This window comes from Mchenga conophoros, linkage group LG19 (assembly GCF_057382185.1).
Source record: "Mchenga conophoros isolate Kocher_MC1m ecotype Shallow Benthic linkage group LG19, M_conophoros_male_GT1.1, whole genome shotgun sequence".
Taxonomy (NCBI): Eukaryota; Metazoa; Chordata; class Actinopteri; order Cichliformes; family Cichlidae; genus Mchenga; species Mchenga conophoros.
Window position 1 is genome coordinate 31,357,455 of NC_140544.1, and position 15,853 is coordinate 31,373,307.

Sequence of the window (15,853 nt, forward strand, 5' to 3'; positions counted from 1 at the left end):
TAACCCATCAGCCAATTTGTCCAAACCTCTGGTAAGTTCTATATACATGATTTTGGCACGTCCGAGGAATGCCAAAATCTGTCCGTCTTTGTTAAGAACATCTTCTTTTGTTTTCCGCCTAATTACGAAATAAAAAAGGAAAACATACTTCTGATTCTTTTTTTTAAAATAAATATTTACTCTGCCAAATTAACTTCAGCAGGATTCTCCTCACATCCCTGAGCCATCTTTAGAAAACAATCAGCAGGTGTTGTCTTGTAGTTTTCAAGCGTTTCAAGGAATTTCTCCATGTGCAAGTAATTTATTTTTCAAGGTGGATTTCTGCTCAGACTGTCTTTGGAAGGACCCCAAAGATGATATTTTAAAGCCTTCCATGTGCTGCAGAGTCAGTAAAAAGAACAAAAATGTGAAAAAAATTAAATAAAATTCTGGCAAGTAATGATTGTCATTCAATGAGCAGTATTTCACTGAAGCTGTGGTAAAGGCAGTTCTGTTATGTGTTATACTAATGCTTTGGGTATTATCCCAGCACTTAAAACATGATAAATAATCTTAAGTGTATATAAAATCTTAGATTTTATATTAGAAATATATAAAATATAAAGGGGAGAAGGGGAGGGGGTGTTTCACTGGTACAGTCCCAGTGAATAAAATGTCAGATTTTTGTATTAATAGTAATGCCGCCCATCTTCTTCATCTTTTATTCATGTTGAGATTAATTTTAATGTTTCCTGGATGACAGATAAAACCCGGTTATCTTATCTTATGATTAAAGTCATTTTTTAAAATACATGGAAATCCTTCATTTTAGATTTAAATTTAAATCCTGTGATAAATACCATAACTATAAAGTCAGCACATAGCCTAAGGCAGCGTCCTAAACACCCTTGCCGTGAGTCGTTTGGTACCGGGCCGAGACAGTTGAGGCTCGGGTGTGAAAATTATTTTTCGGGGTTTTTTATCGTTTTTATCATTAACTCGGTTCCCGTTGGTCTTTTCCTGTGTGTTATCAATAAGTCTTCTTTTTTGGTACTGGTTTTGTTTTGTTATATTAATCCGCGACACCGTAAAAGGCCGGTCCGTGAAAATATTGTCGGACACAAAACCGGTCCGTGGCGCAAAAAAGGTTGGGGACCGCTGGCCTAAGGGATGGGATCTTAGTATAAAATTAAATTGTAGTTGAGCAAGATTTTGCAAAAGTTTTCTTGAGCTTAACAATTATGTCTCCCTTAATTTTCACTGTACAAAGCTAAACTGATGACTGAGACAAAGGTGCAAAAGACAGTACCACAGCTTCCGACTGGCAATTATTTTAAGCTGTATAGGCCAAATTGGACTAATATCCCTACCTTGCCACATTCCAATTTTCTTGTTCCATTTAATCTTTCTGTAGTCTATACTATTCGAAAAAAATTATTTCTGGACAGTGGCATGCCCCTTTCTTTAAGACTTGCATAACAAACTGTCTGCTGGCTATCTACGCCGAGTCGGGGTCATCTGGAAGCCATTTCTACCGGTGCTTTCTCCCTCGTCTCATTTTAATCTCCCAGCGCAGCCTCGCATCACCCTCCCCTCCTCTCCCCGCTCCCCGGGGAAGCCGTAGTTCAGTGAACTAGCTCCGCGCATGCCAGGTCGGCATGGCACGCAAGCTCATCCCCGCTCCGCTCTCCTAGCACGCAAAAACTCAACAGGATTAGAAACAAAAATCCTTATACTGTACATAATACATGGCTCCTGTCGGTGGGTGCCACATTAGGAGAAAATCTATCACGCAGCCTGCTCACAGTTAAGAGAGGAGATTTATAGAACAAAAAAATTAGAAGTAAGGTGAATTACAACATGCCCGTTATCCTAATAAGTTATTTTATTAATAATAGATCAACTCTGGGACTTTTGGCAACACGCTAGAAAACTTTCTTGAACTTTCCTTTGACGCATTATTTTCCTTTTTCATGTATTATATTTAGGGGGGGGGGGGGGGGGTGGAGTCGAAAATGCTTATTGGTGTAGTTTAGAGCTGAATTCTTCATTAGAATTAAATACACTGGCATACTTGGATGTGACTTTCAGGCTCACGTGCACACTTATGCACGTGTATAGATGGTATTACATTAAAAAAAAAAAGCATCAGCAAAGGGAACTAATACAGATACTAGAACTACAGATAGTTATGAATTAATAGATTAAGCGTTTGCATAAAATTCAGTTTTTGACCAAAATTCTTTTATTCAGGCAGCTCATCAAAATGTTTTAATGTAAATGCAAATGACTTTAAAGAAAAGTGTGAAGACGTCTGAGGTATACTCACCAAATACGAAGATCCTACGCAGATCAGTCAAAGGAAAGCACTCATCAAACCTTTGACCTTTTAATGGTACTTATATTTACACAGATTTCTCTTAAAATAATGGTTAACTAAATTTTCAATTAAACACATGCATATGTTACATATTTGTATTTGTGAAACTGACTTACAGCATAGTTACTATCACATTTTTGTAAGAAGTGAGTGACTTTCTCTTGTGAGAGAAGTAACGTTTCCAGCACATAGCCACAGCCCCTGTGAACTGCCTGCCATTTGAACAGGTCAAAATTTTAGTATAACAGCTTTCCAAATGTTTTTGTTATGTGTCTTTTACAAGCCCACAAAATAAAAGGAAGGTTAAATCCATGCACCAAACCACGATGACTTTCTTAATCACTGCAGCTCAGTGTGTACATGGCATATTATAGTAGCTACATCAATGTGTTAGTATGCACTTTTACAGTGGCTATGGCTTTGTGCTGGTAATGTAACTGGTCACACACTTCTAACAGAGCAGCCAAACCAACAGTAAAGATTTGCAACAAAAAAACATGTGAACTAAATCTTACTACTCCGCTTACTACAGACAGTGATACAACTTTGTTACCTTGCTAATGTACACAGAAAAATAAAACATTAAATCAAACTTAGCTCACACTATACTTCATTACTGCTGATTTTGTTGTCTTATCATTTGCAGACAGTTAATGTTAGCTAACTGAAGCCTTACATTTGCCTTACATAACCAGCTGGACAACCATCCTATATAAAAATACAAACAAAAAACATCTACACATGTAAAGTGTAGAACTCCAGACCACAGAAATTTTCCAGAGGGAAAAAATAGCATCCCTCCAGCATCCCTTCCCAGGGGGCGGGGCTTCTGGTGACAACACCTTTGTTTCATTCATTGTTTCAGAAATGTGAAAAGTAAAAAAGACAATTATTTTTTACATAAGAAACATAAATTAGTAATGTACAATATATATGAAGTGAAAGTGCAAATCAGTGTGGTGGGTGGGATAGATTAGGGAGCAAGTGAACATTTTGTTCTCAAAGAAGCAGGAAGTGTTAGAAGCAGAAGAAATGGGTAAGTGTGAGGATCTGAGCGAGTTTGGCAAGGACCAAACTGAGATGGCTAGACGAGCATCTATCAAAAGGATCCAAGGAAGGGATTGTTGTGAACCAGAGACACATAGGGAGTGAAGGCTGGTCTAATCAAACTGACCAGCTACTGTAGCTCAGAAAAAGTTAATGGAAAAGTTGATGCTGGTCCCAACAGAACATTTTTAGAATACACATTGCATCGCAATTTATTTTCTTATGGGGCTGCATAGGCAAAGACTAGTCAGGGTGCCCATGCCCTGTCCACTGCCAAAGGTGCCAACAATGTGCATGTGACCATCAGAACTGAACCATGGGGTAATGGAAGCAGGTGACCTGGTCGGATGATTCTCCTTTTCTTTCACATCATGTGGATGTCCGGATGGACGTGCATCGCTTACCTGTGGAACACCTGGCACCAGGATGTACTATAGGAAGAAGGCCAGCCAGTGGTGGCAGTGTGATGCTTTGTTGCTAAGCATTATTGCAGACCATGAACACTCTTTGATGGAAATGATATTTCCTGATGGCTGTGGCCTCTTTCGGCGGGATAATGCACCCCGCCACAAAACAAAACGGGTTCAGGAAAGGTTTGAAGGGCACAACAAGTTTGAGGTGTTGATTTGACCACCAAATCCCCAGATCTCAATACAACTGAGCATCTGTGGGATGTGGTGTAAAAACAAATCCAATCCACAGTGGCTCCACCTTGCACATTACAGGATTTAAAGGATCTTTTGCAAACATCTTGGTGCCAGATACCACAGCACACCTTCAGGGGTCTAGTGGAGTCCATGCCTCAGTGAGTCAGGACTGGCAGCAAAAGAGGGACCAACATAATGTTAGGCAGGTGGTCATAATATTATGCCTGACTGGTATACATGAACAAGAATTGGGTAGCACTGAGAATCAATAAATACACACTACCCAGTGGAGATATGTGACAACACAATAAGCCATTAAACAGTCTTTACCCCGTCAGCTGTCTGGAACAGAGTTCAAATAATGATATTTTTTACCCATGCGAGAATACCACAGGTAATTGTCTCCTGCTCCCTAGACACTCTGAACAAACAGCACCTTCATCTGATCCAAACAGTCTTTCCAGAAGAGAAAATGAGTCTGAAACAGGCTATCTCTGTTTGTCTGGTATGGACAAAAAAGGGGTGCTTGTCATTCGTCAGGTCTTTTCACTAAGACAGCAATTGGGTCAGACAGTGACAATTTTTCCCAGTGTCTCTTTCCTCATATTGTGGTCTGGCAGCAGAAAACACTGTCATTTCAAACTTCACCATCCCAACTAGCAACGTCCGGTGGTTACCTCGCGGCTCCCGGAGATGGAGCTAGCCCAGAAGATGTTTTTGTTGGTTTGTTTGCTGATTTGTCTTGGTTGCTTCTAACCACTTTTTTTTTTTAGTCTTGGCTCACTTTTGTTCTCTCAAGTGCTGTATTCACTCTCCCCTTCCCTTTTCCTAAGTTCCACCAGCTCCCCAACTGCCTGTTGGACCGCTGACTTTCCTCTCCTCCCTGCCTCACCACCTCACCAAGCCCCCTACCCCCTTCCCTCTTCCTTCCTCCCTGTCGGTGCTGTGCGTGACAGTAGCTCACTGAAAAGTGGAAATGAGACTAGTAAACAATGATTAGCTCCAGAGACGAGGCAGCCTGGCCTACCATTGGTCCTGTCTCCACACAGAAAGCACCCACCCGCCAGCACATGACATCCAGCGGCACATAGACCCCATCCCTGCCTCCACCCCAAACCTCCCTCCGACTAATCCACCCCCTCAGCCAGAGTCAACACAGGGTCAGGGCCAACCTTTCACAGCCAGGTTACAAGGAGCAATCACAAGCAAACACGGCAACCACACGCAAAATGCACACATGACACCCCTCTCCCGCAGACCCAGTCATCTGCACCTCCCGTACACATGCACGCAAACTAGACCCCCCTCCACCATCCTGCCACCCAAGCACCCCCTCCCCTTCGTCAGCCACAAACCTGGCTCTAATTAGCATTATGGGGATGCGAGTGGCCACATATGAGGACCAGGCTCAGGGAGGTGGAGGAGGAGGAGGAGGTAGGGGTGTCGGTGGTGTTGGTGGAGGTGAGGGGGGATTCCGCCCTTATAGGAACAGAGAAGAAACAGTCATCCCCCAATGCAGGCAGTATTTTGAAGACATTGCAATGTCTCTGGTTAACCAAGAAATCATTCTAGAGGATTTGGTGCTCAGCCACACCACATTTCTCAAGACAAACAGCTCTCAGGCAGAGCTCCAAAAACGCTCGACATCTGCAAAAGGCTCTCAAAGGTCCATTATCATGAAAGAACGACGCATGAAACACTTCACTGACTTTTATTGTTACCTTTGTGTTTGCACTCATAATTTAAATATGCTGTGCACATAAGAACTTCTGTTTTTATGTGTTTATGTAATCAGAGTGTTATGCACTACAGTCTGTGGAGATATGGTTAGTATGGAAATGGGTGACAATAAAAATAATGTGTATGGGTCAGAGCAGTGACTGGTTTACTTTGTAGGTGCTGTCACATAATCTGTGAGATAAACTTTGTGGTGAAATGAACTTTTTAAAAAATGTTTTTAATAATAATAATAATAATAAATTTGACCAATAAGAAATGTTTCTTGTATGATCTATCTGTAGAGTAACATATTATCTTTTCCCTCTTAAAAAATATTTTCAGCATCTGCTGTCATTCTCTACCACCCACACTCCTCTGCTCCTGTCCTGTTGATAAAGACAGAGTGCGCCTGTGGGGTAGCAAAGTTTCTGTCCCTCTCACTTAGTGACTTACTTTGGAAATGTTTTAGTACCTTTAATGAGGGTCATTACCTCCTGCAAAAATAAACTTAACAGCTGGTGGGAAAACAAGAAACACTTTTTTTTTTTATCTTCCACACAGCTTGAGGAAAATGTTTTGCTTTGGGAAATAACCACATGATGCTATAATAAAATAATTAACGGGAATATGATTGTCCAATAATGCAACTCGATCTAAAGAGAAAACCCACGGGAAAGTGCGGAGCTTCTCTTTCCTACTTAAAAGGGAGAGAAGAGAATAAAGGTGGACTGCGACAATGAAGTAGCCTCGCATTTGCTTTTGCAATCACTGGGGGGGGGGGGCACCTGAAGTTTCCTGTGCTATGATGTAACCCGCTGTCTCATGCAGAAGCGCAGTTTGTGTGTTGGAGAAAACAAGCTGTTGTAGGAAACCCAAGTATGAATATTTCATGGCGTTGTCCACGCTGAATTATTGTGCAAGATTGTTGTGTAAAGATTCAGTCTAACTAATCTACCTCTTTGCGGTGCTAAGACGAATAATGGAAGAAATAAGAAACCTTGTAATGTTTTATCTAATATTCTGTGTGATATTTCTTTCTTTCTCACTAATTAACACAATGCAAATGACATATATGATGAGTATTTTAATGCAAGTTTTTATAATGTTAAGAGTCACTGTAAAAAAAACAGGCACACATTTCTGCAATAAAGCTGTATAAAGACTTGAAAAAAAAGAAGCTGTGAAAGATGCGCTTCAGAGTGGTGCACAACGTTTCTTTGTTATACAAAAAACTCAAAGGACTTCCCGGAAAAAAGAATAAACTATTAAAGTCACAACATTGGTTCTTACAGTTAGGCTGAGCCTTACATTAAATACAAGTTAGTGCACAGAGATTACATCAGGTTGAACTCAGCAGCTGCAACTTTCCCAAAAAGCTGCGCTTGTTTCTCGCAAATTCTCAAGCATGAAAATAGATACACGTGAAAGTATGAAAATCATTTTCCCCCGAATATATTTTTGCATAATTCGTAAACCGAATGCAAACACCTTTTTAAAAGCCAAATTTTCCCCGCTGAGCCTTAAAAAAAGAAATAATGTAAAAAAAAGAAGAAGAAAAGAAAGAAAGAAAGAAAGAAAGAAAGAAAAAAGCGCACACACACAAAAGACGCACTTCAAAATGTGCAAACTATGCAAGTTCTCCCACTAACTAGGACAGTTAAACAAACTGTCCTAGTTAATCGGTCACCAGTTGCTACGTCTTTTTTTCCCCTCTCCTCCGTAGGCGGTCGTTCACGCTGCTCGCTCACGGTGTCCCTCGGCTCTCTCAAGTGCGCGCCTCCAACAGCGACCGGCAAGCGGAGAGAAAATATAGCGGGGTCTGCGGGGCTACCACAATGGGAGGAGTATGAAAGTTATCCCGAGCCCTGCCCACCAACTGCAAAACATATAAGACACTGGAGTGAAGCAAAAAATCAGCCTGATCTTGATGAAAAGACTCTGAGGGAGAAAAAAAACTTTGTTCATTATCAAAATAACCTCACTGTCATTTCAGTAACATCTAAAATATTATTTTTTTTAGATGCTATGGATATATAAGTGATTTATATTTTCCCCACATAGTCAGCAGCTCTACTAACTTTGAAACTATTTTTTAAATCATTTTTGAGAAGCAAGTGTGCAGGAAGCTTGTCACAATGGCACTGGACCCTGAGTTTGGTGTGAAGAGCAGCAGCAGCATCATCAGAGAATGGAGCGGACAGGTCCATCCTGCTCTGGTTGCCACCTTTGTTTTCCTCTTCTGTGTGGAAGCCTGCCTCTGGGTCAGGAACCTCAGGCTGAAGAGAAGACTGCCGGGACCTTTCGCCTGGCCCGTGGTCGGCAATGCAATGCAGCTGGGCCAGATGCCTCACATCACCTTCGCCAGGCTGGCCAAAAAATATGGCAACGTGTACCAGATCCGGCTGGGCTGCAGTGATGTTGTGGTTTTGAATGGAGAGAGAGCAATCCGCCAGGCTCTGATACAGCACAGCACCGAGTTTGCAGGCAGACCGAACTTTCTCTCTTTCCAGATGATCTCGGGAGGCAGGAGTTTGACATTTACTAATTACAGCAAACAGTGGAAAGCACACAAGAAAGTTGCACAGTCCAGCCTCAGAGCATTTTCCTCTGCAAACAGTCAGACCAAAAAAGCCTTTGAGCAGCACGTTACAGCCGAGGCCATGGAGCTGGTGCAGGCATTATTGCGTCAGAGCACTGATGGACGGTATTCTGATCTTGTTCATGAATTTACAGTAGCTTCTGCTAACATCATGTGTGCTCTCTGCTTTGGGAGGAGGTATGGACACGATGACCTAGAGTTCAGGACCTTGCTAAAAAGAATGGACAAGTTTGGGGAGACAGTGGGTGCTGGTAGCTTGGTAGATGTCATGCCCTGGCTTCAGTCCTTCCCTAACCCAGTCCGTAGTGTCTATGAAAACTTCAAGAACATCAATGAAGAGTTTTTTGGTTTTGTGAAAGACAAAGTGATGCAACACAGAGAGTCCTTCAATCCTCAGGTGACGAGGGACATGAGCGATGCCATCATCAGTGTGATTGAGCACGGAGAAGACAGCAGGCTGACCAAAGAGTTTGTTGAGGCAACAGTCACAGATCTGATTGGAGCAGGTCAAGACACAGTTTCAACTTTCATGCAGTGGATTGTCCTCCTCCTGGTCAAATACCCAGACATACAAGCCAAACTGCAGGAGCTCATAGACAAAATAGTCGGCCGAGACAGACTCCCATCGATTGAAGACAGAAGCAGCCTGGCGTACCTGGACGCCTTCATCTATGAGACCATGCGCTTCATCAGCTTCGTCCCCCTCACCATCCCACACTCCACAACCTCAGACGTCACCATCGAAGGGCTCCACATCCCCAAAGACACGGTGGTGTTCGTCAATCAGTGGTCCGTCAACCACGACCCTCTGAAGTGGAAGGACCATCACATGTTCGACCCCTCACGCTTCCTCGACGAAAGCGGGGCCCTCGACAAAGACAAAGCCAACAGCGTGATGATTTTTTCAACAGGAAAAAGACGCTGCATCGGTAACCAGGTCGCAAAGGTAGAGGTATTTATATTTACAGCAGTCCTGCTACACCAGTGCAGTTTTGAGAGCAACCCCTCTGAGCCCGTCACTCTCGACTGCTCTTATGGGCTCGCACTGAAGCCCCTTCCATTCCGTGTCAGCACCAAGCTGAGAGGAAAGCTGCTTGGCTTAGTTTCCCCAGCATGAACAGCTTGCCCCCAAATACTGAGACTCCAGCAAATACTTTCCCACCTGTGACATTTAGATGAGAGTAGGCTATCCATATACCTGCACTAAATAGTATGGTTGTATGATTATCATATTTAACAGTGATATTTAATTCATATTGTAACATGTTCTGTATTTGAATTATTGTCAGTGCAGGGCTGAGGACATGATTTTAAAGATGTATCGTTAGCTGCAAAAGGTCAAAAAGCATGCTTGTGGACTCTTGTGATACAGTGTAAAGGTAATAGATGTTTGTTTCACACTATACTTGATCATTTTTGTACATATTTCTGGGCCGTGCGTTTGTCTTATGCCTATTAAGCATGTGAGTGGAAAAATTAGCTAAACCTTTCAAAGTCAGTTTAAACTATTATAACTGTATTGAATGCTTGTGAATGTCATCAAGTCACTAGCTGACTTATTGTTGTAACTTGTAATATGTAAAATAGATGTATTTAACCATTGCCACACAAAGTCACATAAAAATGTTTATATATATATATATATATGTATATATAATTTTGTTTTTTCAGGAATTTAAATTTAAGCTGTTTGACTATCTACTGTACTCACAGAAAGAACAAAATAAACAGAGTGTGTTGATCAAAGGAGACAAAAATGGCATGTTTATGAAGCTGGGCAGCCGAGCCGGAGTCTTTCATCAAGAAGCGAACATCCCTTTTTCAAAGGATGAAGAAGTGATGCTGCAGTGGAGAATGAACTTCACAAACTTCATGGACCCAGATTTAACTTTTTACTGTACAAGCACTCCAGCACTACCCATGCCAAATGCATGTCTCCCCAGTACGATGAAACACATGTGCAGCAAATTTGCATAGACATGTTTGTTTACAGTAACTTTTACAAAGCTACATGGATGTCACTGCACTCTCTTAAAGCCACTGTATTCAGGAATCGATGTTGCGATGCCCAAGGGATGTGTTTCTCTATCTGCATCGGGGCAAAGATAAAAATGAAATAAACACGAGTAGGCTGTTAAGGTGTTGTTTTTGTGATAATGTTTCATTCAAGACCTGCAGAGGCTCTATGTAATGCAAAAATAAGCTGTATCTGAAATGAATAAAAGTGAATTTTCAAAGCTCAATCTGTATTTTTATTTAGTCTTGAAAGTTATGCTAAATAACTTATCTTAACACTGCTCACTAATGAAGGTGTATATCTCAGTTTCAAAGGATTTTTAGCCCCTGTTAATGATATCAGCAGCATGACGCTTTGTTTTTTTTCCATAAATAGAGCAATATGGAATATTTGAATTGTGGTTGGATATCAATAAAACCCAAACTGATGCTTTTTTTTGGAATCTCCTTGTTGCACAAGCACCCACATAAGCAGATTTACAGCTGTTTGCATTCTGTTTCAGACTATTTTAATGCAACCACAAGCCTAAGAGTGACATTATCTCAGAGAGCTTTGCATAAAGGTCTATTATGCCAACAATAACATTGTCTATATATTTTATAGAGCATAATAAATTGTGCTGGTTCAGTGTTTGGAGTTTGAAACCTCTAGCTTTCATGATGGTATCCCAGAGGCCTTTTCCCTGCATGGTTGTAATTAACAGCTTTGCTGTAAATAGCCAAAACCAAGTCACGTTTAAAATGGTCTCAGAAAGTTGTAGGAAAGTGAAAAGAACAAAGGAAACTGAAAATATCGAACTCCTCGTCTTATATATTACAATACATACCTCCTTGAATAAACTCTCACAACGATAAATTCATTTTCGATATTTTGTGGTCATTCATTTTTGGCCACACATGGTATGTGAAAGTTGTTTATTTTTTAATTATGTGCCATTCTCTTGTACATTTTGGCCGCAAAAACAGTAATTCTGTGCTTTGTGGCAACATTGTCAATTAAGTAGCTGCTCTCCTTTTCCAACATCATCCTACAAGGGACGCTGCTGGAAGCAGTCCTGAGTGGGAATAGGACTAAGGTCAAAATGGGAGGGGAGAGATAATAAAAAACCTGAGCCGCTGAACCCTCCCACCGTAGAGATACATATAAGCGAAGTGTTAAGGCTTGAATCTGCATTCCTCTTAAGTGGTCGTCTGAAGACGCACTGCTACACTGCTAACTACTCAACCTGATCGAGCTACTCTCAATCACCTGAGAGGCAACCCTCTACTTTTTTTCTCCACTCAAATATTTCAATATATTAAAGACCAGAAAAAGAGGAAATTGTTTTCAATTTTGAGTGAAATCTTTATTAGATGCAGTGGATGATAGAACAGCAATGGCTCAAACAGATGCAGAGTTTGGTGTGAAGAGCAGCAGCAGCATCATCAGAGAATGGAGCGGACAGGTACAGCCTGCTCTGGTCGTATCATTTGTTTTCCTCTTCTGTTTGGAAGCCTGTCTCTGGGTCAAGAACCTCAAGCTCAGGAGAAGACTGCCGGGACCGTTCGCATGGCCTGTGGTGGGCAATGCCTTGCAGCTGGGCCAGATGCCTCACATCACCTTCACGAAACTAGCGAAAAAGTATGGTGAAGTGTATCAGATACGACTGGGCTGCAGTGACGTTGTGGTCCTGAATGGAGGCCAGGTTATTCGTCAGGCCCTGATACAGCACAGCACAGAGTTTGCAGGTAGACCCAACTTTGTATCTTTTCAATTCGTTTCCGGGGGGAAAAGCATGACTTTTACAAATTACAGCAAACAGTGGAAGATGCACAGGAAAATTGCTCAATCTACAATCAGAGCTTTCTCATCTGCCAACAGTCAGACCAAGAAAGCCTTTGAGCAGCAGATTGTGGCTGAAGCCACAGAGCTAGTTGAGAGTTTCCTCAAGCTCAGTGCTCAGGGCCAATATTTCAACCCGGCTCAAGAGTTGACAGTTGCTGCTGCTAATGTGATTTGTGCCTTGTGCTTTGGGAAGCGTTACGGACATGATGATATGGAGTTTAGAGCCTTGTTGCACAAGGTGGATAAGTTTGGACAGACAGTAGGGGCTGGCAGCTTGGTTGACGTGATGCCCTGGCTTCAGTCTTTCCCTAATCCAGTCCGCACTGTCTTCAGAAATTTCAAAAGCTTGAATCAGGACTTCTTTGCATTCATCAAGAACAAAGTGGAGAAGCATAGGGAGACCTTTGATCCAGAGGTGACCAGGGACATAAGCGATGCCATCATTGGTGTCCTTAATGAGTCAGAGAAAGGCGAGGAGCTCACTGTAGGCTACACAGAGGCAACTGTGGCAGACTTGATTGGTGCAGGTCTGGATACCGTCTCCACTGCTCTTCACTGGATTGTCCTTCTGTTGGCCAAACACCCTGAAATTCAAACCACACTCCATGAACTCATTGACAACGTGGTGGGGCGAAACCGGCTGCCATCTGTCGAGGACAGACAACACCTCGCTTACCTGGACGCCTTCATATATGAGACCATGCGGTACACCAGCTTTGTTCCTGTCACCATCCCCCACTCCACAACCTCAGACGTCACTGTCAGCGGTCTCACCATCCCCAAGGACACAGTGGTATTCATTAATCAGTGGTCCGTCAATCACGACCCCCTGATGTGGAAAGACCCACACATCTTTGACCCCTCGCGCTTCATTGATGAAAACGGCTCCCTAAACAAAGACTTCACAAACAATGTGATGATCTTCTCAGCAGGGAAGAGAAGATGCATTGGGGACCAGATAGCCAAAGTTGAGATATTTGTGTTCTTTGCGATTCTTCTGCACCAGTGCAGCTTTGAAAAATGCCCAAATGAGGACTTCTCTTTAAACTCTTCCTATGGCTTAACACTGAAGCCTTTAAATTACAAGATCACCGCCAAACTCAGGGGAGAATCACTGAAAGGCCAGTGAAAAGATGTGTGAGAATGGGTTCTGAAAATAAAAGGGAGCATTGCTATGTAAAGTATGCACCCTTAAAGAGGAGTTGTGTCTGCATCAAATAGATTGTGCACCCTTTTAAGATGACAAAGAATATATTTGTGACTAAAGCAAAAGCTATCGGTTCACACAAATGCAAAAATATTTGCAACGGCTGACGTGCTTTTTTAAAGAGAAGTCTGAAATTGGCATTGGGAGCAAAATGCGAACTCAAATGCAGTTTTGCCCTTCAGTTCTGAAAAACTGCGACTTAGACAAGAAGGCCTAAAAATGGAACAAGATATAATGACAACTTTGATGTGGGCTCCTCAAAAACCACATACCATAATAAATCTTAAGTACGTATTGGTATTTATATGAGGGTATTTAGTGGGAGTCACGCTGAATTGCAATATAAACTGGTGGTGAAAAAGAAATTTCCCTCTAGACTGTTTTTTTTTCGCTGACATGCCCGTTGTGTGGTCTCATTTGAACAGTTATTCACCCAGAGAACTATTTATCTTTGTATGTACTGAATGATCGAAGTTATTACAAATCCAGAATGCAAGCCATGTGCATTTGTGCGCTCATAAATCACATATAGTGCTGATGTATTCTGATAAGTACTCATGTAATGTATAAAAGCCATTGATTTCATTGTTCCTCATGCTGTTTTCTTCTGTACACACAATATACCACATGTGTGCATACCACGCTACTGTCTGAATAATAAGCCAGACTCTTTTGAATTGCAACATAATGCTGTCATAATCAACATGATCCAGTCTGTGTTCTACAGTGCCTTTAATGTACAATAAACATTTCCTACTGATTTCTGATTCTTTGGGGTGTATCGGAGAGGAGTGCTGGGTATCACAGGGGCCAGAGAGGTCAAAGAGATAATAATAGAAGCTGATGTCTAGGCTCAGTGTTGTGGTGAAAGATTAATATGGGTTACAGGCCCTGCGTGCCTTGTTGTATAAACTTAACATGCAGGCAGTGACTCAGTAAATTTGTACAGGCAACAGTAAGCAGCCACAAGCTGCCCTCATCAATATTTAACCTGGATCGCGCCGTACTTTTGACTAGTGTGCGACTAGTTTTTCTTTCTTCTTCTTCTTCTTCTTTTTTTAAGCAAATAGACTGAGATGCTTTTCATTTATTAGGCTGACATCATAGGTGAAAAAAGACACTTTTGGTTTAGTGGAAGCAAGCCCGATCCCTTCTAAGAAGTCTGTACTTACACTGCATATATAGTGCTCTAACTACACAGGCTCGTTTCTTATTTGCTCGTTTCAAGCCATCTTCAACGATAAAATGCTCCCAACCGAGTTGTGTCATATATAAGTGTCCAATAAAGTATCTGTTTTTGCTGATTATTAGTTATTTCCTATTTTCATCAAATAAACAGCGAGCACTGTTTACTGCCGTTCTTTAGGATCAGACCCACCTGTGTTTATATCAGCACCTGTATGTCACTTGTACTGTCGTGGGATTTAAAGCAGCAACTACGCAAGTTTTGTATCAGTTCCAACACATTCAGCATCCCCTCCTGAATTCCTCCCTCCCTCCAGACTGACTGGCTTATTTTTGGGAAAACCAGAACCGCCCCCATGTTCAACATTTACTCTTGCTGTAAGTATAGTTTGTAAATATTAGTCTAAGTGTGGGTAGCAGCTTATAATTTTCATTCCTTTTTTTTATCTCCCTTGGGATGTCTCATGGGAGCACTGGCCTCAGTCAATGGTCTCGAGTCTACCTGCAGGAGAAGAAGTGTGGCTGAACTTGTTTCCACTTGGGTTAAAATCAGACGAGGCTGAAGACATTCTGTACTGTTGCAAGCTCTCCTTCTTCTGTTTTTTGCTCTGACACCGCAAGGACCCCAGAGGAAGGAATGGGCTGCCTGACCTCCCCTGTTTCCATCACTGCTTCCCAAAACATCCATGAAATGTGTCCAGCTGAAAGCCTCCCTTTCACCCTGAGTCACCCGCTCCGCGCACACCCCGCAGCCCTCGAACCTGACGAGTTTCACTCCTTGAAGGAAAACAAAAAAAAAAAGAAAACGCGTACAGGCGGATAGTTGTTCAGCTCTGAGGTTATTCACATTCTGCACGTACACAGAGAGCCACAGAGTGACCTCCCACAGCTCAGGGCTCCATCCAAAGACGCCCCTCCACACTGCGAGGGTTTTGACATGCAAAGTGCAGTCACTGTTTGGTAGATGACATGGTGAGGTAGTATTACTTGGAATAGACCATATCCCATTCTCCAGAAGAAAAAAAAATCCGCAGGAACACAGCGGAACATTGTGTTTAAGCATTGACTAGGAAAAGACTCATGTTCTTGTTTAGCCAATCTTTCCTATTCAGCCGCCCTCAACACCAGCGCACTGACCACAGATACACTCTGCATCCAAAAAGTGGCAAACAAGCACTGTGACTGTAATTCTCTGCGTGGTAGTCGGAGCTAACCCAAAGTATTAAAAAATGTGAAGAGAGCATTTATC

At 42.1% G+C, this 15,853-nt stretch overlaps 1 protein-coding gene and 1 pseudogene across 1 annotated transcript; both read left to right on the forward strand.

Moving 5' to 3' along the window:
• Positions 1 to 7,696: 7,696 nt before the first annotated feature.
• On the forward strand, positions 7,697 to 10,614 carry cyp1c1 (cytochrome P450, family 1, subfamily C, polypeptide 1). The gene has a single exon (XM_085256309.1). The coding sequence runs from the start codon at positions 7,908 to 7,910 to the stop codon at positions 9,486 to 9,488; it is 1,581 nt and encodes a 526-aa protein (XP_085112435.1). The 5' UTR covers positions 7,697 to 7,907; the 3' UTR covers positions 9,489 to 10,614.
• Positions 10,615 to 11,571: 957 nt separating this feature from the next.
• LOC146552656 (cytochrome P450 1B1 pseudogene) lies at positions 11,572 to 14,694 on the forward strand (annotated as a pseudogene).
• Positions 14,695 to 15,853: the final 1,159 nt, after the last annotated feature.